General features: G+C 42.8%; 1 protein-coding gene across 1 annotated transcript; it reads right to left on the bottom strand.

The window, feature by feature from the left end:
* Window positions 1-2,045: 2,045 nt before the first annotated feature.
* On the bottom strand, window positions 2,046-19,718 carry LOC120047568 (D(2) dopamine receptor A-like). Its single transcript, XM_038993100.1, has 7 exons — window positions 19,347-19,718; window positions 17,228-17,337; window positions 16,483-16,619; window positions 4,618-4,832; window positions 4,336-4,419; window positions 3,771-4,128; window positions 2,046-3,595 (listed from the first exon to the last, which is right to left on the bottom strand). The coding sequence occupies exons 1-7, from the start codon at window positions 19,716-19,718 to the stop codon at window positions 3,399-3,401; spliced, it is 1,473 nt and encodes a 490-aa protein (XP_038849028.1). The 3' UTR covers window positions 2,046-3,398.
* Between the last annotated feature and the right edge of the window lie 6,055 nt (window positions 19,719-25,773).

Genomic DNA, 25,773 nt, shown 5'->3' with positions numbered 1-25,773 from the left:
AATCAACCAAAAGCCAAGTAAGACTTAGAGCATATTCATTACTCCAATTCTGTTGCAAAACGTTGCAACATTTGTATTAAATGGAAGCAAACAACAAAACAGGAAGGGACCTACCTGAATTTGTCCAATAGAAACTCTTGTTTTGCTCTGTTTGCTTCCGTTCGGTTTATAAACGGTAAACAGTTTCCGTAATGAATATGCCCGTGTATTCAAGTTTCTCTCTCAAATACGGCACAGTAGCCTACCTGGCTCTTCATCAGGGCAGTCTTTGGGGAGTGTTAGCCCAACAGATACTTCATCCACTTCAGATGGCTTCCTCTGTGGGACCTCCAGAGGGCGATCACAGGGAGGGAGTGGCGAGGTCTCTGAATTTGGGTCCTCTGAGCAGGCCAAGTTTGGGGGTGCGAGGGGACTACCTTTGGGGATTGGGCCTCCATGGGTACCTCAGAGGAGGATGTAGGGGGATCAAATCGTGCTTCTGTTCGGGGCTGTTGGGCCTTTAGATTCCTCTCAGAGGGGCTAGGTGTTGGGGTTGTGTCTGTCTGATGGGTATTGGGAGATGGTGGTGGTATGCCCCTTCCCACGTGGTAAGTGGGAATCCCCATGAGTGCAAAGAGTGTAGAGGATGGTAACTGGAATACCCCCACTGGTACACCCCCAGTGGCAACATTGAGGGACACCGAGGGGCAGGTTCCGAGGGATGGGGTAAGGGGCTCATTGCGTGGACGTTGTGCATGTGGAAGGAAAATGGAGGCCTTCATATCTATACTTGTGAGGTCTGGGTATAGGAGTTTCTGAGGGGGTGGTGTGAGGGGGGTGATAGCAGACCGATGCTGTAGGGGTTGGAGGCGTGTGACAGGTGGTGGAGGATGGAACTGATCAGGGGGAGTCTGCCCTGAGTGGGATTCAGCAGAGAGGGTATGAGGCTGGGCAGGAGAGCAGACCAGAGAGGGGAGCTCTGGGACTATCCCAGATGAATTGGTACAAGAGGTACGACAGGTGCCCTTCAGCAGAGATATAGACACGCTTTTAAGAACCTGTACAATGTGTTTTAAGTGTAAATGTTTACATCTTGACACAATCTCTGTTCTTACAAGCACACACAGGATTTATTAACATATCTGTATACACATTAAGTCCTCCAGAAGTTTTGTGCTGTCAGTTCTGATTCGACAGAATTGTGTGCATGAATGAGTTAGAGAGAAAATTATGAGAAAGAGCATAAATGCTATAATAGAGCTATAAGGAATTAGAAGCTTGCTGGGAAATCAATCAAATACCACACATTGTAGATTAGGCAAGAACATTTTGTTTACAAAAAAAGTGTAGATACTAAATTGATTTTACCTGAATGTAAGCCATAGAGAGCTGTGCGTCTCTACTTCATCAGGGATTATTCAACTTAATCTATTGCTCCTTCACTCAAAGTTGGAATTGCAAAGTCACAATTAAAACATCCTTGAAATAGTGGCAACAATTCTGTCAAAGGCATCGTCTATCCCAGGCTTGGTCTTTTTCAGTCTATTTTCGCCAGACCGCTCCTCTTTTGTCTCTTCTTCTACCTGCACTCCTCCTTCCGTACCCAACCTTGTTCCTTTCCTAATCGTTTCATTATCTCACCCCCCATCATCCCTCTCCTTCTCCTCTCATGAGTTACACCTCTCCTTAATCTTTCTCTCCTCCTCTGGAGGTAGGTAGGTGCTAGCAGTACTGGACAAGGTAGGACTGTAACAGATCTATGCACTCTTGTCATCGGGGATCATGAAATATGCACGTGAATAATTGTGAGCCAGGGTCAGAGTTTAACAGAGGGTAATGTATACTGTACCGCCGAATCATTCACACTCGCAGATACTCAGTTACAGAGATGCACAGGTACATACACAGTATACTGAATGAAAACAAACATACTTATGTTATCAATGTACAATAAATCCATTCGTATTTGAAGGGCTTCTCATTTTATATGATCTCTCCTAGGTTGGTTTGCATACAGTATGACAAAAACGCAGTTTGTTTATGTTTATTGATAGGACGGGAGTTATCAATGGGGGGCGCGCACCAACGCTGTCAGTGACTTACACTAACCCACTATCTCTGTGTGTGTGAGTCCTGTTTCACATCAGCAGCATTTGTTTGGCCTCTCACATTACTGTAGCAGACAGGTGTTGGCAGACAAGCATAGGGAGCGTCCACACTGCTTCACCACCAGAGGGGTTAAAGAAGTGCTGAGAGAAGAGCCACAGATCAACGTAGAGAGCAAATGTATTTAAACAGTTTTGAAAACCAATTAGTCAATTTCTGTCTATTGTTTGACCAGTACAGCAGGGTTGGGGTCAATTTGAAATGAAGTTAGTCAATTCAGGAAGTGATTTGAATTTAAAATACAAAAACGGCTAGACTTTTGAAATAGCTTCTCCTCAGCTGAATAAGTGGTCATTGAAAATACAACTTTTTTCTGCGTTATTATTCAATTGGAAAATATCTTTATTTCCAGAATTGACTGACTTCAATTCGAATTGACCCTAACCCACAGCAAACTTGAAATAGACCAGCAACAACATGAGTAGAATATAATGTATTACATGTACAATAACAGTAATACAGATATTTACAGCAGAGCTCACATTAACAAACTCTAAACAACAATATATACATATACCTTATGAACAAACCTTGATTAGTCGCTCATCATATCACCATGTTATTATTGCATCATATCTTCACCAACATCATCATGTTCTAAATATAATACATCTCTTATAGGCTTGTTTACACTGGGACGAAAAATTGCGCTTGATGGTGCAGATTGATTGTGTATCTCCTTAAAAGACTACCTATGTCATTTTATTAACGTAATTTACAAACTGTAAATAACTGTATCGGAGTAAAAACAGGACAAAGTCTGCGGACGCTTTGACAGTATGTTCGAGAGCGGTATCAGAGAGCAATACATTTACTTAGTCATCCTCGTACGTCACCCTCGTACGTAGCGGGACAGTCTTCTGCCACTGTAGTCTGTCTTTTGCCACTGTTTGTGCCCTACCCCATGAGAAACCCATCTCTTCCCATAGAACCTTCAGAATATTTCTCTCCCCCTGTTATGTTTTATATTTACAGACGTGTACATCATCTCTGTATAATTCCCAATTTCTGTCTTAATTCACTTGCTCTTCTGTTTGACCTCTTAAATTCTCCTTTTTATCTTCTCCGTCGCCTCTCTCTACATCCCCCTCTATCTCTTCTTCCACTCCCTTCTTGTCTTTGTTTTCACCTCTCTCTTTCCCTTCTTTAGTTTTATTTCTAGTCTCTGACCTTTTTTTGCCTCTCTCCACTACTCAAACACTTTTCACACTTGTCCTTCCCCCCACTCTCCCCCCTCCTCTTCTTCCCTGTACTCAGCAGTTTAGGATCTTGATGAAAGCCTTGCGGAACTCGATGTTGAAGGTGGTGTAGATGACGGGGTTCACGGCACTGTTTAGGTAGCCCAGCCAGGTGACAGCACTGTACAGGGAGGGGGAGATACAGCAGCTGCCACAGTGGGCCTTCAGCACGTGGGTCAGGAAGAAGGGTAGCCAGCAGATGATGAACACACCTGATGGAGGAGGGAGGAGAATTAAAGGGTGTGAGTCAGTCTCAATTCACTCTCTGCCCCTTCCCTTCAGATCATCAAACATTGAAGGGCCAAGGGGAAGGGGTAAGGAGTGAATTGGGACTGGCTGAAGCACTCTATTTCAGCCACCCTCATTGTCTCCTCCTGTTTCTCTCACCTAGCACGATAGCCAGCATCTGGGTCGCCTTCCTCTCCTTCTGCTGCGACAGGGTCCCTTTCACCCTCTCCTTCGCCATCGCTCCCTTCTCCCTGTCTGCATTGCGCTCCCTCCATCGCTCGCGGCCACTCATGCCGTCCTCGAAGGTGGCACGGCGGGGTACGAGGGCGGAGCGTGGTGCCACCGACGGGGACAGGAAGGGCGCGGGCGCCACCGAGATAGAAAGGGAGACCTTGGTGGCTTGTCCGGAGGGGGGAGGGGGGTGAGGTGGGGGGAGGCTCTGGTCTAACTGGGACAGGAAACCACGCCCCACAGGTTCCTCATCCAGGGGGTGCACCACTGCCTCCTTCACTAACGTCTAATAGGGGAGGGGGGAGGAGAGAGAGAGAGACAGGAAGAAAAGATGGGAAGGGAGGGACAAATAGAGACAGAGGAAACAGCAAGAGATGTAGAGATATGTGCTGTAGTTCAAATCTAAGGCTCATGTTATAGGAGTTTTCGGAATCCAACTTTATGGTCACAGTAGTTCCCCTGTGCAGTGGCTCACAGTGTTCCAGCGACTTACCACTTTCTTGCGTTGGGGGGCGCTGGTGGGGGGCCTCATGATCAGAGTGCACAGCTTCACATCCTCGGGGTGGGTACACTTATTCTGAGAGGATGAAGGGAGAGAAAAGAATGAGGGATAGAAAATCAAAGATGCTTGCTTTTGGACCTACTGTCTTCTAAAAATCAAGCTTTTTTGACTTCCTCATCCTGCCTTTGATTTATTGGCTGGCTGTTTTATGGGGTTAATTGATTGATGAATGGCTGATTAGTTGATTGATAGATTGATTGACTAATCATGAACCTTCCTGTGCCTGTGGCCCTCCCCCGTCTTGCCTCCTCCCTGTGGGTGCAGGCCGTGTCTGCGGGGCACGGTGCGTCGTCCCCGCCTCCGCAGCACCACACAGATTTGGGCGTACACCAGCAGGGTCACGATGAAAGGAACGTAGAAGGAGGCCACGGATGAGTAGACCACGAAGGACGGATCAGCGAAGGCACACTTGGTCTCCTCTCGACTGGCTGATGGAGTGAAGGGGATGAGAAGAGGTGGATAGAAACACAGAGATGTTGTTTGGGAGTGGGGACAGGTGGGAGGAGGTGCATGTTAAGGCAAGAGAGAAGTTTTCCTCTACAGTTCAGGTCAGATAGCCAAAGATGTCAACGCTGTTAAATATGTTAAAGTCCACTCTGTAATGGTGTGGCAACCAAGTAAATGCCTGGTTTAGCTCCAGAGAAGACAGGTACATAAGCATTCGACAATGGCTTTTTCTCTCCATATTCAAGCTGGATGCAACATCTGAAAGGCATTTAAAATCTGCTTCTTATAAGGCCAGGCCACGGCCTATAGCATAACACACTGCAGTCTAGTTGAATCCTTTCAACATTATACAGCTGCTAGCAAATTACTATATGCTGCAGACTGTAAGAAGGTGCCTTAAATACTGCCTTTCTGTTGAATTGGATGTTTAGGTGGTAGGTCCAATCCAATAAACTCAAGCTTCCCCATATACAGTATAACCATAGCCTTTCTATAGGACACATGATGACCCTGAGCGCCACATCATTTCTTGTTTTCCCAGCAATGTGTTCAAAGGCTAGAGGCGCTCTCAAAAGGTTACTGAATGTTAACATGCCGATTAAAGGCGCTACATGGTCAATCCGACATCTGCAGTGGTCGTAGAGCATTTACTGCGATGTGGCCCCTACAGATGTCAGGGCATTTATACTTCTTGCGCTTTGCCGAGCAGCACAGAGCTGTTGTGAAGGATGTTGTCAAGAAAGTGAGTTTGTGTTTATACAAGACCTCTCGCCCTCAGCTACAGTCAACCAATCATGTCAACGTGGAGCCCTTCGAATTGTTACACAATTTGAGAGGCACACGGACATGCGGAATGGAGCTTGATTTGGCCTCTGCATGCCTCCAGATGCTCCGCCATTGCGTCACACCCTCCATACGAAGCCTCCGACCACATTTTTCAGATCAAGCATAAATTGGCTTTTAGTGTTGGCCACTCCAGCTCAAGTGGTTGTTGCCATTCAGTTGCATCAAGCTGTGCAGCCTTTGCATACGAAACCAGTACTCTCTTCAACCCCGTCCTCAAGGTAGGAGCTTATGTTCCAAACCTCAGTTGGCTTGTTTTCGCACGAGCTACCGCTCCGCCGAGACCATGCAAACATTTTTCAAATCAAAATACCGTCTTGAGCGAAACGTGATAATGGGCACGTCCTCCGACTTAAAATGACACCTGCATCACTGGTAAACATTCTGTATTGTGGACGTGGACCAACAGGCCAATCAATGAGTCCCTCTTTCCTTGAAATGCGTGTTGACTGATTAAAGCATACAGAGCTGAAAGCTGTTAGTAAGCAGTAGTGTGTGTGTGTGTGCATGCATGGTGTTCTTAGTGATTGCAGTTACTGCAAATCAAATCACATTTGTCACATGCGCCGAACACAAGAAGTGTAGACCTTACCGTGAAATGCTTAGTTACAAGCCCTTAACCCACAATGCAGTTCAATAAATAACTGGGCATCATGACTAAACAGACGTAAGCCTATCTAACTAATTATTCATTTTGTCTCTCACCAACTGGTGATACCCAGATATCCAGTAGGGCTGCAATCTTCCAGGCTTACAACAGATGGACTGGAAGATAGCAATGGTTATTTTACATAGCTAATAACAAAAGGAGTGTGGGTTTCTTCACGTGTGACTTCCCGTGCCATGTTTATGTCTCTCCTAGACTGAATGAGTAAATGAGACTAGTGCACTTGTGATTGCATTGAATAGATTCATTGGAGTGGCTGTGGTTCTGGATTTTCTGGAACTCGACTTGCTGCAAAAAAAATATGGAGATTTCTGTGCATGCGGGATCCACTAGTCTACCTCCTTTAACTTCTTTGGGACTGGGGGGCACTATTGAGTAGCTTGGATAAAAAGGTGCCCAGAGTAAACTGCCTGCTACGCTGTCCTAAAAGCTAGAATATGCATATAATTAGTAGATTTGGATGGAAAACACTCTGAAGTTTCTAAAACTGTTTGAATGATGTCTGTGAGTATAACAGAACTCATATGGCAGGCAAAAACCTGAGAAAAAATCCAACCAGGAAGTGGGAAATCTGAGGTTTGTAGTTTTTCAAGTCATTGCCTATCAAATATACAGCGTCTATGGGGTCATATTGCACTTCCTAAGGCTTCCACTAGATGTCGACAGTCTTTAGAACCTTGTTTGATGCCACGAGCTCAGTCTCGCGCGCTCCTGTGAGAGTTAGCTGCATTCCATTGCATTTCTACAGACAAAGGAATTCTCCGGTTGAAACATTATTGAAGATTGATGATAAAAACATCCTAAAGATTGATTTTATACGTCGTTTGACATGTTTCTACGAACTGTAATATGACTTTGTCTGAACTTTTGCCTGGACCTGCCCGCGCGTCGTGAGTTTGGATTTGTGTCCTAAACGCGCGAACAAAAAGGAGGTATTTGGACATAAATGATGGACTTTATCGAACAAAACAAACATTTATTGTGGAACTGGAATTCCTGGGAGTGCATTCTGATGAAGATCATCAAAGGTAAGTGAATATTTATAATGCTATTTCTGACTTCTGTTGACTCCACAACATGGCGGGTATCTGTATGGCTTGTTTTTGTGTCTGAGCGCCGTACTCAGATTATTGCATGGTGTGCTTTTTCCGAAAAGCTTTTTTGAAATCTGACACAGCGGTTGCATTAAGAAGTTTATCTAAAATTCCATGCATAACAACTGTATCTTTTAGCAATTTTTATTATGAGTATTTCTGTAAATTGATGTGGCTCTCTGCAAAATCACTGGATGTTTTGGAGGCAAAACATTACTGAACATAACGCGCCAATGTAAAGATTTTTGGATATAAATATGAACTTTATCGAACAAAACATACATGTATTGTGTAACATGAAGTCCTATGAGTGTCATCTGATGAAGATCATCACAGGTTAGTGATTAATTTTATCTCTATTTCTGTTTTTTGTGACTCCTCTCTTTGGCTGGAAAAATGGCTATGTTTTTCTGTGACTAGGTGCTGACCTAACATAATCGGTTGGTGTGCTTTCGTCGTAAAGCCTTTTTGAAATCGGACACTGTGGCTGGATTTACAACAAGTGTATATTTAAAATGGTGTAAAATACTTGTATGTTTGAGGAATTTTAATTATGGGATTTCTGTTGTTTTGAATTTGGCGCCCTGCAATTTCACTGGCTGTTGTTGAGGTGGGACGCTAGCGTCCCGAATATCCCAGAGAGGTTAAGCTGCTGCTCAGTGCTCAGTCACTCTGTGACTTCGCTGCCGCCTGTACACAAGACAGTTCGAACAAACTTAGTTCTTTGTCTGTTGTAACAGTAGGCTATTGCAAACATAAGCATGACAGACACAAGGAGGTAGTCAAACAATTCCTAATGTTTTCAGGAGGGCAGTTACAGTACATGAAACTATTTAGGCAAGCTATATGTAGCTTACACAGTATATCAAACAAACAAAACAGACAGGCAGTCAGTAACAATTTCATATGATTTTTTCATCATTGGAAACATTTTTTAAACAGGAGGCATTTTTTAAACTGCTGTCTACAGTATATGGCAACTAAACTATAAAGATTACATCACACAAAATGCTAATTGTTTAGCCCTAATCCAATGTGAAGACTGCTTCTTGCTTGTGCTATGGCAATATCCGTTACAACAGACAGAGAAGGTTTTTGCCTTTATATGTTTGGGGGGAACTTTCATTCAAATGGCAGTTGTTTGGAAATATGAGGCAGAGACATAGGCTACATCCTCATATCAATCAAATTGGTTGAGGATTCAGAAGAGGGTGAGTAAAGAGAGAAATGTGAATGAGTGTAAAACAACACATGTGCAGAACGTGATTCGGTTCCTTAGATTTGAGGAAGAAGTTTAAGGAGGGGCGGGACAGGGGCAAAAATAACGTTTTTGTAGCCTCGGCCTAGAGTCATTGACCACGTTCAAAGTTTTCTGGATATTAGCTCATATCCCACTTAAGGTCTTATTCCGGATAAGCTGTTTACATGCACCTTTGATATCCCGCTCATGAGTATCCCTGTATCCATGAATAAACAGAATGTTCATAATTTAATTATATGGGTTAAATGGAATAGTATCTGAAATATGGACACTGATGAACAATGGCGCCGGAGGGGATGACTGCCGTTTTACGGGCTCCTAACCAATCGTGCTATTTTGTGTGGTTTTTTGCATTGTTTGTAACTTATTTTGTAAATAATGTTTCTGCTACCGTTTCTTATGACAGAAAAGAGGTTCTGAATATCAGAACAGCGATTATTCACCTCGAACTGGACAAAGATGTTTTATTTAATGGGTGACACAAAGGGTATACTGTTGCTCCCAGACCAGACCAAAATCCCCGTCATTCGCATGAAGAAAAGACAGAGATACAGGAGGCGCAGATCCGGGTGCCTTGTGAGAATTCTTCGGCGAGTGAGTAACCCCACCTTTACCATCCGTTCTATTGGCCAATGGGCAATCACTAGAGAATAAACTGGATGAGCTCCGTTCGAGACCATTCTACCAACGGCACATTAAAACTGTAATATCTTATGTTTCACGAGTCGTGGCTGAACGACGACATGGATAATATACAGTTGGCTGGGTTTTCCATGCATCGGCAAGACAGAACAGCTACCTCCGGTAAGACGAGGAGTGGTGGTGTGTGTCTATTTTTCAATAACAGCTGGTGCGCAATGTCTAATATTAAGGAAGTCTTGAGGTATTGCTCGCCTGAGGTAGAGTACCTCATGATAAGCTGTAGACCACACTACCTACCAAGAGAGTTTATCATCTATATTTTTCATCGCTGTCTATTTACCATCACAAACCGATGCTGGCACTGAGACAGCACTCAACAAGCTGTATAAGGCCATAGGCAAATAAGAAAATGCTCATCCAGAAGCGGCACTCCTAGTGGCCGGGGACTTTAATGCAAGAAAACTTAACCCTTGTGTTGTCTTAAGGGTCAAAAAATGACCCGCCACTATGTTTAACAGCAGAGAAAACCCCCTAAATTATATTTTTTCAACTTGAAATTTGATTACTTTTCCTAGAGTGACACCAACATTAGAAAAAGTGAAACATCGCTTTTGATCATATTTTCATGAAAGCTGTACACCACCAGGGTACAAAGATGGTCTTAGGGTCATTTTGACCCGGCAGTTATAAAATTATTTACACCACAAAAACACACACACAATGAGAAATTGAGATTATGTGTGCTACTGACTGAACTCAGCCAGGAGCTCCTGAAGAGGAAGATCACCATGGTTGGCACAGTTAGAAAGAAGCCTGAGTTCCCCCCTGCACTCCTCACAACAAAGGGGAGAGAGGGCTTCTCATCAAAGTTTGCCTTCATCCCCACCACCACTCTAGTTTCTTACGTCCCAAATAGGAACAAGAAAGTGGTCCTCCTGAGCACACTGTACAAAACGGCTGCGATCAGTGATCGCGAGGACAGGAAGCCAGCCATCATCCTGGACTACAACCACAACAAAGGAGGCGTGAACTACCTGGACAAGGTGATTGGAATTTACAGCTGCAAGAGGATGACTGCCCGCTGGCCCCTGGTCATCTTCCATTTTTTAAATATAACCTTTATTTAACCAGGAAAAGCCCATTGAGATGCAGTGTCTCTTTTTCAAGGGAGACCTGGCCAAGAAGGCAGCAACAATTTTTTTATTTTATCTCTATTTAACTAGGCAAGTCAGTTAAGAGCAAATTCTTATTTTCAATGATGGCCTAGGAAAAGTCGGTTAACTGCCTTGTTCAGGGGCAAAACGACAGATTTTCACCATGTCAGCTCAGAGATTCAATCTTGCAACCTTTCGGCTACTAGTACAACGCTCTAACCACTAGGCTACCTGCCACCCCAATCAATACATTACATAATTAAAACATACAACAACATGATCCAGCCTAAAAAAAGCATTTACATTCCTCTGTAACAGAGTCTCCCATCAATATTTTTATTTCATTCAGTGGCACTAACATATCTAGATGAAGCATGGATTGTAGATTATTCCATGCGTCTGGTGCACGAGAAGAGAATGCAGTCTTGCCTAATACTGTGAATGTCCTGGGGACTTTAAGTAGCAACCACCTAGCAGACCGGGTATGGTAACTGCTGGTGGTGAAGGAGACCAGACTACAGAGGTAAAGAGGGAGTTTACCCAAAATGGTTTAGTAGATATACACATACAAATGTAACTTTCTGTGCATATAAAGTGAGGTCCAACCTACCATTTGGTACAATGTGCAATGGTGGGTGAGTGACTTGGCATTTGTAATAAAGCACAAGGATGCATGATAACAGAGTCCAGTCTCTGTAAGACGGAGGAGGTTGCATGCATATACAACAAGTCACCATAATCAATTACAGAGAGAAAAGGGGCCTGAACAAGCTTCTTTATAGCCATAAGTGGGAAGCAAGCCTTATTACGAAAATAAAAACCCAATTTCAATTTAAGGTTTGTCACAAGATTATCCACATGAACTTTAAAGGACAACTTGTCATCCAACCAAACACCTAGGTATTTTTCTCTGGCAGAGTTCTAGCTCTGGTAAAGGACATGAATTTTGTTTTTTGTACATTCAAGACCAGTTTGAGACCATAAAGGGAGGCCTGCAGTGACTGAAAAGCAGTCTGGAGCTCTTCAACAGCCTGAACCAGAGAAGGAGCACATGAATATATAACGGTATCATCTGCATATAGATGTAACTATGCTGGTTCCATCCCCTTCACTTCATCCCATTTACCAAATATTTTATAAAAATTGAGAACACAGGAGCTAAAATGGAACCCTGGGGCACACCTCTATTAACCTCAAGAAAGCCAGACTTGTGGTTGTCAGTACATACACATTGTGTTCTGTCAGAAAGATAGAGTCTAGCGAAATAGAGTCTAGCTAGCAACAATTCATGGTCAACTGAATCAAATGCCTTTGATAAATCCACAAACAGAGCAGCACAATGTTGCTTTTTATCAAGTGCATTAATGATGTTATTTGCCACTGCCGTAGCTGGAGTTGCGGTGCTGTGCCCCGATCTAAAGCCAGACTGAACCCTGCTCAGTATGTTCTTTCCAATTAAGAAGTTTTTGAACTGTGAGATCAATAGGGATTCATAGACTTTGGCCAGGATAGGGAGTTTAGAGATAGGACAATAGATATTAGCATCTGAGGGATCTCCACCCTTTACCAGTGGGAGGACATACGCTGATTTCCAAATGCTGGGTTTGGAATTGGTCAAGAGACTCAAGTTGAAAATGTGAGCCACAGGTTCAGTAATAACACCAGCTGCTATCTTTAAGAGGTAGGGGTCCAGGTTGTCTGGACCTGCAGACTTTTTAGTGTCTATTGCCTTTAGTGCTTTATAGACTTCAGTATAAGAAACAGGCTCAAAGTTAAAATGGTTCACATGAGGGCCTATATCATAGTTGACTGTAACAGAGCTTTTATTAGAGGCCTGGGCCCCACCATTATCAAAAACTGAACCAGCAGATATGACGTACTTGTTAAAAACCCCTACAATATCGGCTTTATCCTTCACTTCATTAGAATCCATCATCCATAACATAATTGATGTGTCCTCACACAATGCCTTTGTGATATGGAACAAGATCAACCCTACCTGGATGCTTGATAAGTGGAACAAGAGGAGGGTGTTCCTGGAGCAGCTGGGAAAGGCACTTGTAAACCCACACATTCAAATAAGGGAGCGCCTCCCCCGCACAGCAGCCTCTGCAGCGCTTGTGAAAGCTGTTCAGGGGGCTGAATCTTGTCCTGATCCACCTGAGGCTGCAGCTGGGGCAGGCAAGAGGAGGAGATGCCACGTCTACCCCCCAAAGAAGGACTGTAAAAGAAATACTAATGTGCTGCACATGTGAGAAATACATCTGCAAAGTCCATGCGCACACACACTTGCATACTGTCCTACATGTGCTAATTAGAGTGCATTGATTTATCTTCTTCACATTTTTGTTTTGTATCTATTATCTTATTTTATTCTTATTTGTTGTTGTTTATACACCTTGTGGGTGGGGGCAATGTTAAAAAAAAATATTTTGTAGTTATATTCTTATATACTGTACAATGAGGAATATATCAATATGTTGGCAAAAAAGTTCAAGACTGTTATTGCTTCCCTTCAATAAAATGCATTCAAAACTACTTTCTGCACATTTGTGCTACTTTCGTAAGCTATACAAGTGCTCTCTTGCTAAAATAATTATGTTTACACCTATGCAGTACCTTTAGCAATAATAATAATAATAGAATTCCTCTACTTTAGTAAAGAAAACAATTACAACAGGTGTGTTGTAATAAAAACGAGTGGTGTCCACTGATTAAATGCAGTCTTTCTGCATTGTGAAGAGGGAAAACCCAGATATTCAAAGTTTGATGAATGACAGGTTGTTTCTTCATGCAAAATAGATTTGGGGTTTAAAATTCAATTAAGCTGCTATATTTTAGGGGTAAAGTGAAGGCGAGTCATTTTTTACCCTTAGGACAAGGGGATTGTACAGAATGTTAAGATTACACAAGGGTTAAATCCATTTCACCTACGTTCTACCAGCATGTCAAATGTGCAATCAGAGGGGAAAAAACTCTAGACCACATTTACTCCACACATAGAGACGCGTACAAAGCTCTCCCTCACCCTCCATTTGGCAAATCTGACCATAATTATATCCTCCTGATTCCTGCTTACAAGCAAAAACTAAAGCAGGAAGTACAAGTGACTCGCTCAATACAGGAGTGGTCAGATGATGCGGATGCTACGCTACAGGACTGTTTTGCTAGGACAGACTGGAATATGTTCCGGGATTCATCCAATGGCAAAGAAGGAGTATACTACCTCAGTCACCGGCTTCATCAATAAGTGCATTGACGAGTCATCCCCACAGTGACCGTACGTACATTATCCAACCAGAAGCCATGGATTACAGGCAATATCCGCACCAAGCTAAAGGCTAGAGCTGCCGCTTTCAAAGCGCGGGACACTAATCCGGACGCTTATAAGAAATCCCGCTATGCCCGCAGAAGACCCATCAAACAGGCAAAGCATCAATACAGGACTAAGATTGAATCCTACTACACCAGCTCTTACGCTTGTCGGATGTGGCAGACTTGCCAACTTTTACGGACTACAAAGGGAAACCCAGCCGAGAGCTTCCCAGTGACGCGAGCCTACCAGACGGGCTAAATGCCTTTTATGCTCACTTCGAGGCAAGCAACACTGTAGCATGCATGAGAGCACCCCTCCATAGCTGATGTAAGATCTTTAAACAGGCCACAGTATTCACAAGGGTGCGGGGCCAGACGGATTACCAGGATGTGTACTCAGAGCATGCGCTGACCAACTGGCAAGTGTCTTCACTGACATTTTCAACCTCTCCCTGACCGAGTCTGTAAAACCTACATGTTTCAAGCAGACCACCATAGTCCCTGTGACCAAAAACACAAAGGTAACCTATCTAAATGACTACTGCTCAGTAGCACGCACGTCGGTATCCATGAAGTGCTTTGAAAGGCTGGTCATGGCTCACATCAACACCCTCAACACCATCATCCTGGAAACCCTAGACCCATCTACAATTTGCACACCACCCCAACAGATCCACAGATGACACAATCTCAATTGCACTCCACACTGGCCTTTCCCATCTGGACAAAAGGAACATCTATGTGAGAATGCTGTTCATTTACTAGAGCTCAGTGTTCAACACCATAGTGCCCACAAAGATCATCACTAAGCTAGGGACCTTGGGACAAAACACCTCCCTCTGCAACTGGATCCTGGACTTCCTGACGGGCCGCAGCCAGGTGGTAAGGGTAAGCAACAACACATCTGCCATGCTGATCCTCAACACCGGGGCCCCTCAGTGGTTGGTGCTTAGTTCCCTCCTGTACTCCCTGTTCACCCATGACTGTGGCCAAGCACGACTCCAACACCATCATTAAGTTTGCTGATGACACAATGGTGGAAGGCCTGATCACTGACAACAATGAGACAGCCTATAGGGACAAAAGGAGCTGATCGTGGACTACAGGAAAAAGAGGGGCGAACATGCCCCCATTCACATCAATGGGGAGTCTACAGCACCAACAAACTATCATGGACTAAACACACCAAGACAGTCGTGAAGAGGGCACGACAACGCCTTTTCCCCCTCAGGAGACTGAAAAGATTTGGCTTGACTCCCCAGATCCTCAAAGTTCTACAGCTGCACCAGAGAGCATCCTGACCGGTTGCATCACCGCCTGGTATGGCAATTGCTCGACATCTGACCGTAAGGCGCTACAGAGGGTAATGCGTACGGCACAGTACATCACCGGGGCCAAGCTTCTTGCCATCCAGGACCTATATACTAGACGGTGTCAGAGGAAGGCCAAAAAAATGGTCAAAGACTCCAGTCACCCAAGTCATAGACTGTTCTCTCTGCTATCGCACGACAAGCAGTACCAGAGCACCAAGTCTAGGTCCAAAAGGCTAATTAACAGCTTCTTCCCCGAAGCCATAAGACTGCTGAACAATTAATCAAATGGCCACCCAGACTATTTGCATTGACACCACCCCTCTTTGCTTTTACACTGCTGCTACTCGCTGTTTATTATCTATGCATAGTCACTTTACCCCTACCTACAGCACATTTACAAATTACCTCAATTACCTTGACTAACCTGTACCCCCGCACATTGACTCGGTACCGGTATCCCCTGTATGTAGCCATATTACTGTTATTTTATTGTGTTACTTTTTTAAACTTTAGTTTATTTAGTAAATATTTTCTTAATAACTCAATTTTCTTAAAACTGCATTGTTGGTTAAGGGCTTGTAAGTAAGCATTTCATGCATGTGACAAATACAATTTGATTTGACTGTAGGCCTATGACCACTCACATGTAGCGTAATATCATATTAACTCCAGCATAATTATGTATTTCTTGCATTGAAATTATACAAATGTAAAATTTTGTCTCAGGAACAGGAGTGGAGAAAGATTTTTTTAAGTTTCTCTTGAGAAAATGCAAATATGTGTGTAATGTGTATTCTTTGACATTTATGCAAGCAGACAGTATTTCAACCGCATAAAATATGCACAAAAGAAAAACTAAAGTCTTATCAGAAATGTCTTTTTCTCAGCTTTTAATTTCCTTAAAACCGGTCAAACTGATGACATTTGGACATTTTGCACAGGACCAATCTTTCCACTGTTTTGGAGTTATTGCATTTTCTCCCCGGTCCCTAAACGAAACAGACAACTTTACAGGCGTTAACTATATTACTAATGCATTCATTCTATCGATGTAAGACATTATTCTGGTGAGCATTACTTTATTTAGTCTTCTGGGGCATATCAGCATATCCCAGGCATCTTATCCGGGTTTTTCGGGTTGTTGTAAACGGAATAGGACGTTTATATGCGTCAACTCAAAAACAGAATACTTGAGTATCCCAAATAATGGGATATTGGTGTGTATGTAAATGTGGTCACTGAGAAAGAGGGAGGGGGGGGATAAAGAGACAGCGAGAGAGACAAAGAAAAGGAGAGAAAGACAGAAACAGACAGAGATCGAAACAGACAGAGACAGACAGACCTGTGTTGTTGAGTCCAAACAGTAGAGGGCAGGAGATGGCGAAGGAGAGGAACCACACGACAGCAATCATCAGAGCCACCCGCCTCCTGGAGCTGTATCTGGTGTTATACAGCATGGGCATCGCCACCGCCGTGTACCTGCACACACATGCTGTATTTAGAGCTAACACCTACATACACACCACAACCACGCATGCACACGAACACCTTGTCCACCACCGCCCACACTGAGTTAAGTTGCATTGTCAGTTCCTCTCATTCACCAGGCAAACACAAACAAAAGCTGTCCAAGTCAGTTTCACAGTGCAGCAGCGTGACAAACCAATCTAAGAGTCCTCCATAGAAAGCCTGGTGTGAGGAGAGGCTGCTGAAACGGTCCATTTCTTTCAACGGTTATAAAAGGGTATGGGTTTGGTTGGACAAAATAAACTCATGTTAAGAAGATAATGATACTTGAGAAGTGAGGAGGCTACCCGAAAAGATGGAAATGGTGTCCTGTTTTTGTTTTTTTCTTTGTGGGAAAGCAACAATAACAAGCAATAAAAAATACATTTCCCATCAGGAGACATTACCATCTCCTTAAAAAACGTTTTTTTTTTGCTGCAAGGGCACTATGAAATCAATCCAGATTTTGGAGAGTGATGAGGGGAGAGTGAGAAAGAGCAAGACAGACAGACATATAGACAGACAGATACTGTATATAGAGAGATAGAGATACTGTAGATAGATAGAGAAAGTGTGAGTACCTGTCGATGCTGATGGCACAGAGGTTGAGGATGCTGGCAGTACACATCATGACGTCCAGGGTCAGTAGGATGTCACAGTGGATGAGACTGAAGCGCCACTCCCCTACCACCTAGGAAGGGACACATACAGTATTAGTGCACTACATAGGGAATAGGGTGCCATTTGGGACGCAGTTATGCTTATGAATAATAGACTGGGGGAAAGGAGAACAAAGACAGTGCTACAGCACAAAGACAGATTCAGAGATTCGGATCAACAAGAAACTGTTGATGGGAACCAACTGTAGTTTCTGTTATTGATCATGCTACCTTGACATTAAAACCTATTAGGGATAGGTGTTCCGCTAGCAGAATTGCAGAGCGCCAAATTCAAACAACAGAAATCTCATAATAAACATTCCTAAAACATACAAGTATTATAAATTGGCTTAAAGATAAACTTCTTGTTAATCCAACCACAGTGTCAGATTTCAAAAATACTTTACGGCGAAAGCATACCATGCGATTATCTGAGGACAGAGCCCAGCACACAAAACATTACAAACAGTAACCAGCCAAGTAGAGGAGTAACAAAAGTCAGAAATAGCAATAAAATTAATCACTTACCTTTGATGATCTTCATATGGTTGCACTCACAAGACTGCCAGTTACCCAATAAATGTTTGTTTTGTTCGATAAAGTCCCTCTTTATATCCAAAAACCTCCGTTTTGTTCTGTAATCCACTGTCTCAAACAACATCCAGTGAAATTGCAGAGCGTGAAACTCAACAAAACAGAAATTCTCCTAATAAACATACATAAAAAGATACAAGTGTTATACATCAGCTTAAAGACAAACTTCTTGTTAATCCAACCGCTGTGTCAGATTTCAAAAAGGCTTTACGGCGAAAGCATACCATGCGATTATCTGAGGACAGAGCCCAGCACACAAAACATTACAAACAGTAACCAGCCAAGTAGAGGAGTAACAAAAGTCAGAAATAGCAATAAAATTAATAACTTACCTTTGATGATCTTCATATGGTTGCACTCACAAGACTGCCAGTTACCCAATAAATGTTTGTTTTGTTCGATAAAGTCCCTCTTTATATCCAAAAACCTCCGTTTTGTTCTGTAATCCACTGTCTCAAACAACATCCAGTGAAATTGCAGAGCGTGAAACTCCACAAAACAGAAATTCTCCTAATAAACATACATAAAAAGATACAAGTGTTATACATCAGCTTAAAGACAAACTTCTTGTTAATCCAACCGCTGTGTCAGATTTCAAAAAGGCTTTACGGCGAAACCATATCATGCGATTATCTGAGGACAGCGCCCAGCTAACAAAACATTACATACAGTCCCTCTTTATATCCAAAAACCTACATTTTGTTGGTGCGTTTTGTTCAGTAATCCATTGGCACAAAGCGCGGTCACAGCAGGCAGACGTAAAATCCAAAAAGTACCATAAAAGTTCGTAGAAACATGTCAAACGATGTTTATAATCAATCCTCCCGGCTCCCGGTCGCGCTCCCGGTCACGTGCAGAAAACATCTCTGGAAATTTTCACTGTCCACTCATTGAAAGTGGTGTTTCTCCCTCATTTATAAAATAACATTTTAAAAATGAAACAATGCCTAAAGACTGGCCACATGTAGTGGAAGCCATAGGGATCGTGAACTGGGTCATAAGTCTTTGTATGGTGGATAGGCTTTCAATGGAAAAACAGCCATTTCAAAGTAATAGCATTTCATAGATGGATTTTCCTCAGGTTTTCGCCTGCCATATATCAGTTCTGTTATACTCACAGACATTATTTTAACAGTTTTGGAAAAATTTGAGTGTTTTCTATCCAATACTACCATGCATATGCATATCCTAGCTTCTGGGCCTGAGTAACAAGCAGTTTACATAGGGCACCTTATTCATCCAAACTACTCAATACTGCCCCTGTTCCCAGAAAGGTTAACCGAGAGGGATTTTGAAACACCTACGAATGAACTAGTGTAGAGAGACTAGGAGGTAAAGACATGGAACAAGACAGACAAATGTGAGACAGAAAAACACTGGCTGCCAGATGGATAGAAACACGTACGAACCCACACACACCCACCTCCACAAACACCTACCCACCCACCTCCAGGTAGACGCCCCAGGGCATGACCAGGGTGGCCAGCAGCAGGTCGGACACGGCCAGGGAGACGATGAGGTAGTTGGTGGTAGTCTGGAGGGCGCGCTCGCGCGACACCGCCACACAAACTAGCATGTTGCCAAACACCACGCAGAAGATAAGCAGCACCAGCAGCACGGCGTAGAAGTTATAGGGAGGGGAGGAGGACGAGGGAGAACTGGAGCAGTTGGACGGAGAGGAGGTGGAGAGGGAGAAGGCGAAGGAAGAGGAAGGGTTGGAGGTGAGGGAGATGGACGGTGTGAGGGAGGGGGAGGGGGGGTATGATGGAGAGAGGGAGGAGAAGCCTGTCTCATCTGTCTCATTGGGGAAAGTAGTCATCATGCTCCTCTGGACAGTGTGTCTGGAAGAGTCTGGAAAAGTAACAAGAGAGACTCATAACATCAAGAGTTATATCTCACAATTGCACACACAAAGCTCTACAACTCTGTACCTTGTATTTACACAACACATACAGTAGATGTATGTATTGTCAACTATCTCAGCTCAATGCAGATTGGAGTTTTACATCCTGTAAGGGATGTGATTAGTTGGTGCGGTGCTGATGGCTCAATAGATTGGAGCATTGCGCTTTCAATATCAGTTGTGGATTTGATTCCCACATGGGCCACACATATCAAATGTCTTTGTTGTTACTACGCATCAGTCGCTTTGGATAAAAGCATCTACCATATGTTTCTACTTTACGTGAATTGCAGTGGTATTCTGCATTCGATGGGCAGTTTTATTCCACCTTCAGCCCATTTCTCTAACTAACCACAGCACCTCCACCATCCAATGTTTCAGATTGGCTTTGAGATACATAATTAAAGGGAGAGATCTAAAGCTCCCTCCCTGACCCTCTAAATTACCCTACATACCTACACCAGCCTACATATAGTGCAATCTGAAAGTATTCAGACCTCTTGAATTTTTCCACATTTTGTTACATTACAGCCTTATTCTAAAATGGATCCCAGACTCGTCTTCTGTAGGAGACAGGAGAATGACAACATATTACATCAGAAGAACATAACCTACATCAGACGCATACCATCTTACTGACCTACATCAGGTCATAACTTAGTCTATACTACCCTGTATAAGCACATGTACAGTGCATTCAGTAAGTATTAAGACTTCTTGACTTTTTATCACATTTTGTTACATTACAGCCTTATTCTAAAATAAATTACATCGTTTTCCCCCCTCCTCAATCTACACACAATGCCCCATAATGACAAAGCAAAAATAGGTTCTTTTAAATTTGAGCAAATGTATGAATACAAGAAAAAGAAAATATAAAATGTACATACAGTACCAGTCAAAGGTTTGGACTCACCTACTCATTCCAGGGTTGTTTTTTGTTGTTGTTTTTTACTATTTTCTACATTGTAGAATTATAGTGAAGACATCAAAACTTTGAAATAACACATATGGAATCATGTAGTAACCAAAAAAGTGTTAAACAAAAATGAAAATATATTTTTTATTTGAGATTCTTCAAATTAGCCACCGTTTGCCTTGATGACAGCAGTGTACACCCCTGGCATTCTCTCAACCATATTCATGAGATAGTCACCTGGAATGCATTTCAATTAACAGCTGTGCCTTGTTAATTTGTTCATAAGTTAATTTGTGGAATTTATTTCCTTCTTAATGCGTTTGAGACAAGCAGTTGTGTTGTGACAAGGTAGGGGTGGTGTACAGAAGACAGCCCTATTTGGTAAGCTGGCAAGACCAGCTCAAATAAGCAGAGAAACGACAGACCATCATTACTTTAAGACAGAAAGGTCAGTCAATACAGAAAATTTCAAGAACTTTGAGTTTCTTCAAGAGCATTCACAAAATCCATCAAGCTCTATGATGAAACTGGCTCTCATGAGGACCGCCACAAGAAAGGAAGACCCAGAGGTAACTGCAGAGAATAAGTTCATTAGAGTTACCAGCCTCAGAAATTGCAGCCCAAATAATGCCTTCACAAGTAACAGACATCTCAAAATCAACTGTTCAGAGGAGACTGCGTGAATCAGGCCTTCATGGTCGAATTGCTGCAAAGAAACCACTACTAAAGGACACCAATAATAAGAAAAGATTTGCTTGGGCCAAGAAACACGAGCAATGGACATTAGACTGGTGGAAATCTGTCCTTTGGCCTGATGAGTCCAAATTTGAGATTTTTGGTTCCAACCGGCATGTCTTTGTGAGATGCAAAGTAGGGGATCTCCGCATGTGTGGTTCCAACCATGAAGCATGGAGGAGGTGGTGTGATGGTGCTTTGCTAGTGACACTGTCACTGATTTATTTAAAATCAAATCAAATTTATTTATATAGCCCTTCGTACATCAGCTGATATCTCAAAGTGCTGTACAGAAACCCAGCCTAAAACCCATAACAGCAAGCAATGCAGGTGTAGAAGCACGGTGGCTAGGAAAAACTCCCTAGAAAGGCCAAAACCTAGGAAGAAACCTAGAGAGGAACCAGGCTATGAGGGGTGGCCAGTCCTCTTCTGGCTGTGCCGGGTGGAGATTATAACAGAACATGGCCAAGATGTTCAAATGTTCATAAATGACCAGCATGGTCAAATAATAATAATCACAGTAGTTGTCGAGGGTGCAGCACCTCAGGAGTAAATGTCAGTTGGCTTTTCATAGCCGATCATTAAGAGTATCTATTTAGAATTCAAGGCACACTTAACCAGCATGAGGTCATGACTTGCCCTTTTGGATGAGGATCAAATGCACCAGATCCCCCCCCCCCTCTCCCACCACAGTTTTATGACGGTCGTAAATACCTGCAGGAAAACTCTCTCTCCCACTCTTTCAGAAATAGAAGTTAAATCCCTTTGTTACTCAAAAGAGATATGTTGCATTACAGTAACATCAAAAGGTTGAATAATGAAACAATATTTCCGTAATCCAAAGAGTTGGAAGGGTCCGTTGGTACTTAAAGAACAATCACGTCGAATTCATTACTAATTTGTGATGTAACTAAGGACAGTAGAACAACATAACTGTATATTTGAATGTGTATACCTCCCAGTGATCAGATTCACATCTAGATGTTGTGGTACTTATATGATTAAATATGAAACTATTTGTGAGAAGATGTAATGTGATGTTTAGCCTTCTAAATGAATTGTTTTTCATATGAAGTTTTAACCAGTCAGTGACCACACCCATATGAGCACAGACATTATGACAAAAAGAAGGAACCCCCCCACACACACTAAGCGCAAACCAGATGGGATTGCATATTTACTGCAGAATGCTGTGGTAGCCATTGTCGTGTCTTGACTATCATTAATGTGATTGACTGTTATTTTATGAAATAATTACATACGACGTAAAATTCTTACGTGATTAAATTACTCATGTAACAATTAAGTAAGTAAATCTGGGGCACCGCGGAGAAAGTTATTTAACAAGTTACTATCTCCTGACTAAACTCTAAAGATATAAATATCTCTTACATCAGTCACAGCCAATTCATTAATTCTTATTTACTTTCAGTCTCATTCTGAATGTCGCAAAATCCTTGGATAGCTGCACGAACCATAGCATAAATGGTTAATCAGCGATATACAAATTGGCTTAATTATTTATTTACTAACTAAATAATCACACAGAATTACATTAACACACAAACAGAATAGCTTACACATTGATTACTACATAATGCAAAGTCAAGTCCCTGGTGGACTAAACTCGATATGACGGCTTGGTAGACAATGGAAAGGGGTGGGGACAGATAAAGAGCGGGAAAGACAGAATGCACCCACTACATACATACAGCTGAGAACTATGCTTATGGAAATGTGAAAACTTTGCACATGAACGGCCGCTCATTCGAAAGAATTGCAATGTACATATTTACGTTTGTATGTCTTTGCTGTCTCTCTGTTGAAAACACTTGATCCGCTTGGGGAGTAATTCGACAGAAAGTCTCTGGTTTGTCCACCAGCGATCAAAGTCTTTCGTAGTTGTAGCTTGTTCAGCGGGCTCTGTTATTATGGTCGTTTGATAGGGAAATGTTCTTTAGAATGGATCTTTCAGAGTACCACCCGGTGGTTCTCGGTCAAGTTCACTAGACTAAAGTACTTAAACAGCTGCAGACTGAAAGTTCCTGTGTAGTCTTCATCTTCTTCACTCGTGAAAAGTTTCAGAGTTTCTAACCATTTTGTACCTTTCAGCTCATGCTGTCCGTGTACTGGTCTTGTAGAGTCTAACCATTCGTGACATTTGGTTCACACCGTCTGCCTGCTTGGTCTTGTAAAGGTTTTCTTCTCTGTTGAAAGTTTCAGAGTTTCTAGCCATTCCGTACCTTTCAGCTCACGCAGTGTGGTGAAGAAGCCACAACAGCATGGTGAAGAAGCCGCAACAGCATGGTGAAGAAGCCGCAACAGCGTCTCTTCAACCTCAGGAGGCTGAAGAAATTCGGCTTGGCCCTTTAGACCCTCACAAACTTTTACAGACGCACAATTGAGAGCATCCTGTCGGGCTGTATCACCGCCTGGTACGGCAAAAAAAAGGCCCATGTGCCGCTGGCCATGTCACCTTTCTCATTGTACTATTTGTATATTAAAAAAATATTTCTACCAGTACACCCAACTAAAAAAAATGGTCCAGCTCATCTGGCATTTGCCAGAATTGCCAGATGGCCAATCCGCTCCTGGTATAGTAGGTCTATTTTACAGAAATATTTATGAATTAAAGCTTAAAAGTGGTCAGCAACTTTTTTTCATGTGGAGTGACAATTTACATGACCATTTCTACCAACCTGCATGCCAGTTAGGACCTATGATTTTCATGAGCATTTTCTTTGAACAAAAATAAATATCCATTATAAATCACATTGGCTACACTGCATGGCAGTTGGTTCAGGTTCTTTCAATTGCATGTACCTCTCTCTACTCCACCAGTCTGCCTTTATTCTAGCCCATCTGTCTTCAGCTCTTGCTAGTGAAGATGAAACATTTTATAAACTATTCTGGGCACTCAGAGATTCCCGCACCGGTGAGCTCCAGACATACGGCTTTATTTGTGCAAGGGAGAAGAAGTGTTCAGGTATTTTATGATGTTTCCGCAGAATATATAGTCTCAGAGCATTACATTTTCCACTTTTACCCTGAGGCTCGGTGGTTAGGGGAGAGTGCTGGAAAGATTGTACTCTATGGGGGCATAGCCATGGTAGCCAAAATAATGGCCTGCCCAGCATTTTTATACATGACCCTAAGCATGATGATGGGATGTTAATTGCTTAACGAATTCAAATCAAATTTTATGTCACATGCGCCGAATACAACAGGACCTTACTGTGAAATGCTTACTTACAAGCCCTTAACTCTGTTTTCTTACAACTGCATTGTTGGTTAAGAAAACATTTACAATATAAAAAAATGTAAAGTAAAAAAAGAGCAATAATGAGGCTACATACAGGGGGTACCGAGTCACTGTACTGGGGTACAGGTTAGTCGAGGTAATTTGTACATGTAGGTAGGGGTAAAGTGACTATGCATAGATAATAAACAGCGAGTAGCAGCAGTGTAAAAACAAAGGGGGGGGGGGTCAATGCAAGTTGTCCAAGTGGCCATTTGATTAACTGTTCAGCAGTCTTATGGCTTGGGGGTAGAAGCTGTTAAGGAGCCTTTTGGACCTAGACTTGGCGCTCCAGTAACGCTTGTTGTGCGGTACTAGAGAGAACAGTCCGACTTTGGTGACTGGAGTCTTTGACAATTTTTTGGGGCCTTCCTCTGACACCGCCTAGTACAGAGGTCCTAGATGGAAGGAAGTATGGCCCCAGTGATGTACTGGGCCGTACGCACTACCCTCTGTAGTGCATTGCGGTCAGATGTCGAGCAGTTGCCATACCAGGCGGTGATGCAACCAGTCAAAATGCTCTCGATAGTGCAGCTGTAGAACTTTGAGGATCTGGGGACCCATGCCAAATCTTTTCAGTCTCCCGAGGGGGAAAAGGCGTTGTCGTGCCCTCTTCACAAGTTTATTGGTGTGTTTGGGCCATGATAGTTTGTTGGGGATGTGGACACCAAGGAACTTGAACCTGTCTACCCGCTCCACTAAAGCCCCATCGATGTGAATGAGGGCGTGTTCGGCCCTCCTTTTCCTGTAGTCCACGATCATTTTCAATTCAGAAAACACACACCTTGGAAGCATCGGCTTTCAACCCTTACGAAAAAAGATTGCTGTCATAGTGCAGTATAACTGCAGGATGCTGCAAATACGGCATCCAAAATAAGTTGTTTTATGCAGTATTTTTGCAGTGTAACTGAAGTTCAACTGCAGTTATTCTGCAATTATTGCGTTCAAAATACCACAGTTGACTGCTGTTTAAAAACGGCAATCTTTTATTGTAAGGGAGTATAATTTGTATCCCTTAT

Source organism: Salvelinus namaycush, chromosome 5 (genome assembly GCF_016432855.1).
Source record: "Salvelinus namaycush isolate Seneca chromosome 5, SaNama_1.0, whole genome shotgun sequence".
NCBI classification, from domain to species: Eukaryota; Metazoa; Chordata; class Actinopteri; order Salmoniformes; family Salmonidae; genus Salvelinus; species Salvelinus namaycush.
Note: the sequence above shows the minus strand (reverse complement) of the source record. Positions and strands in the feature narration are given on the sequence as shown.

Coding starts and splice junctions, on each gene's coding strand:
- LOC120047568 (XM_038993100.1), bottom strand. CDS start 19,718: ATGACTACTTTCCCCAATGAGACAGATGAGACAGGCTTCTCCTCCCTC. Junction 4,420..4,617: donor AGGGCCACAGGCACAGGAAG/GTTCATGATTAG, acceptor TCATCCTCTCAG/AATAAGTGTACCCACCCCGA. Junction 3,596..3,770: donor GATGCTGGCTATCGTGCTAG/GTGAGAGAAACA, acceptor CTCCTCCATCAG/GTGTGTTCATCATCTGCTGG.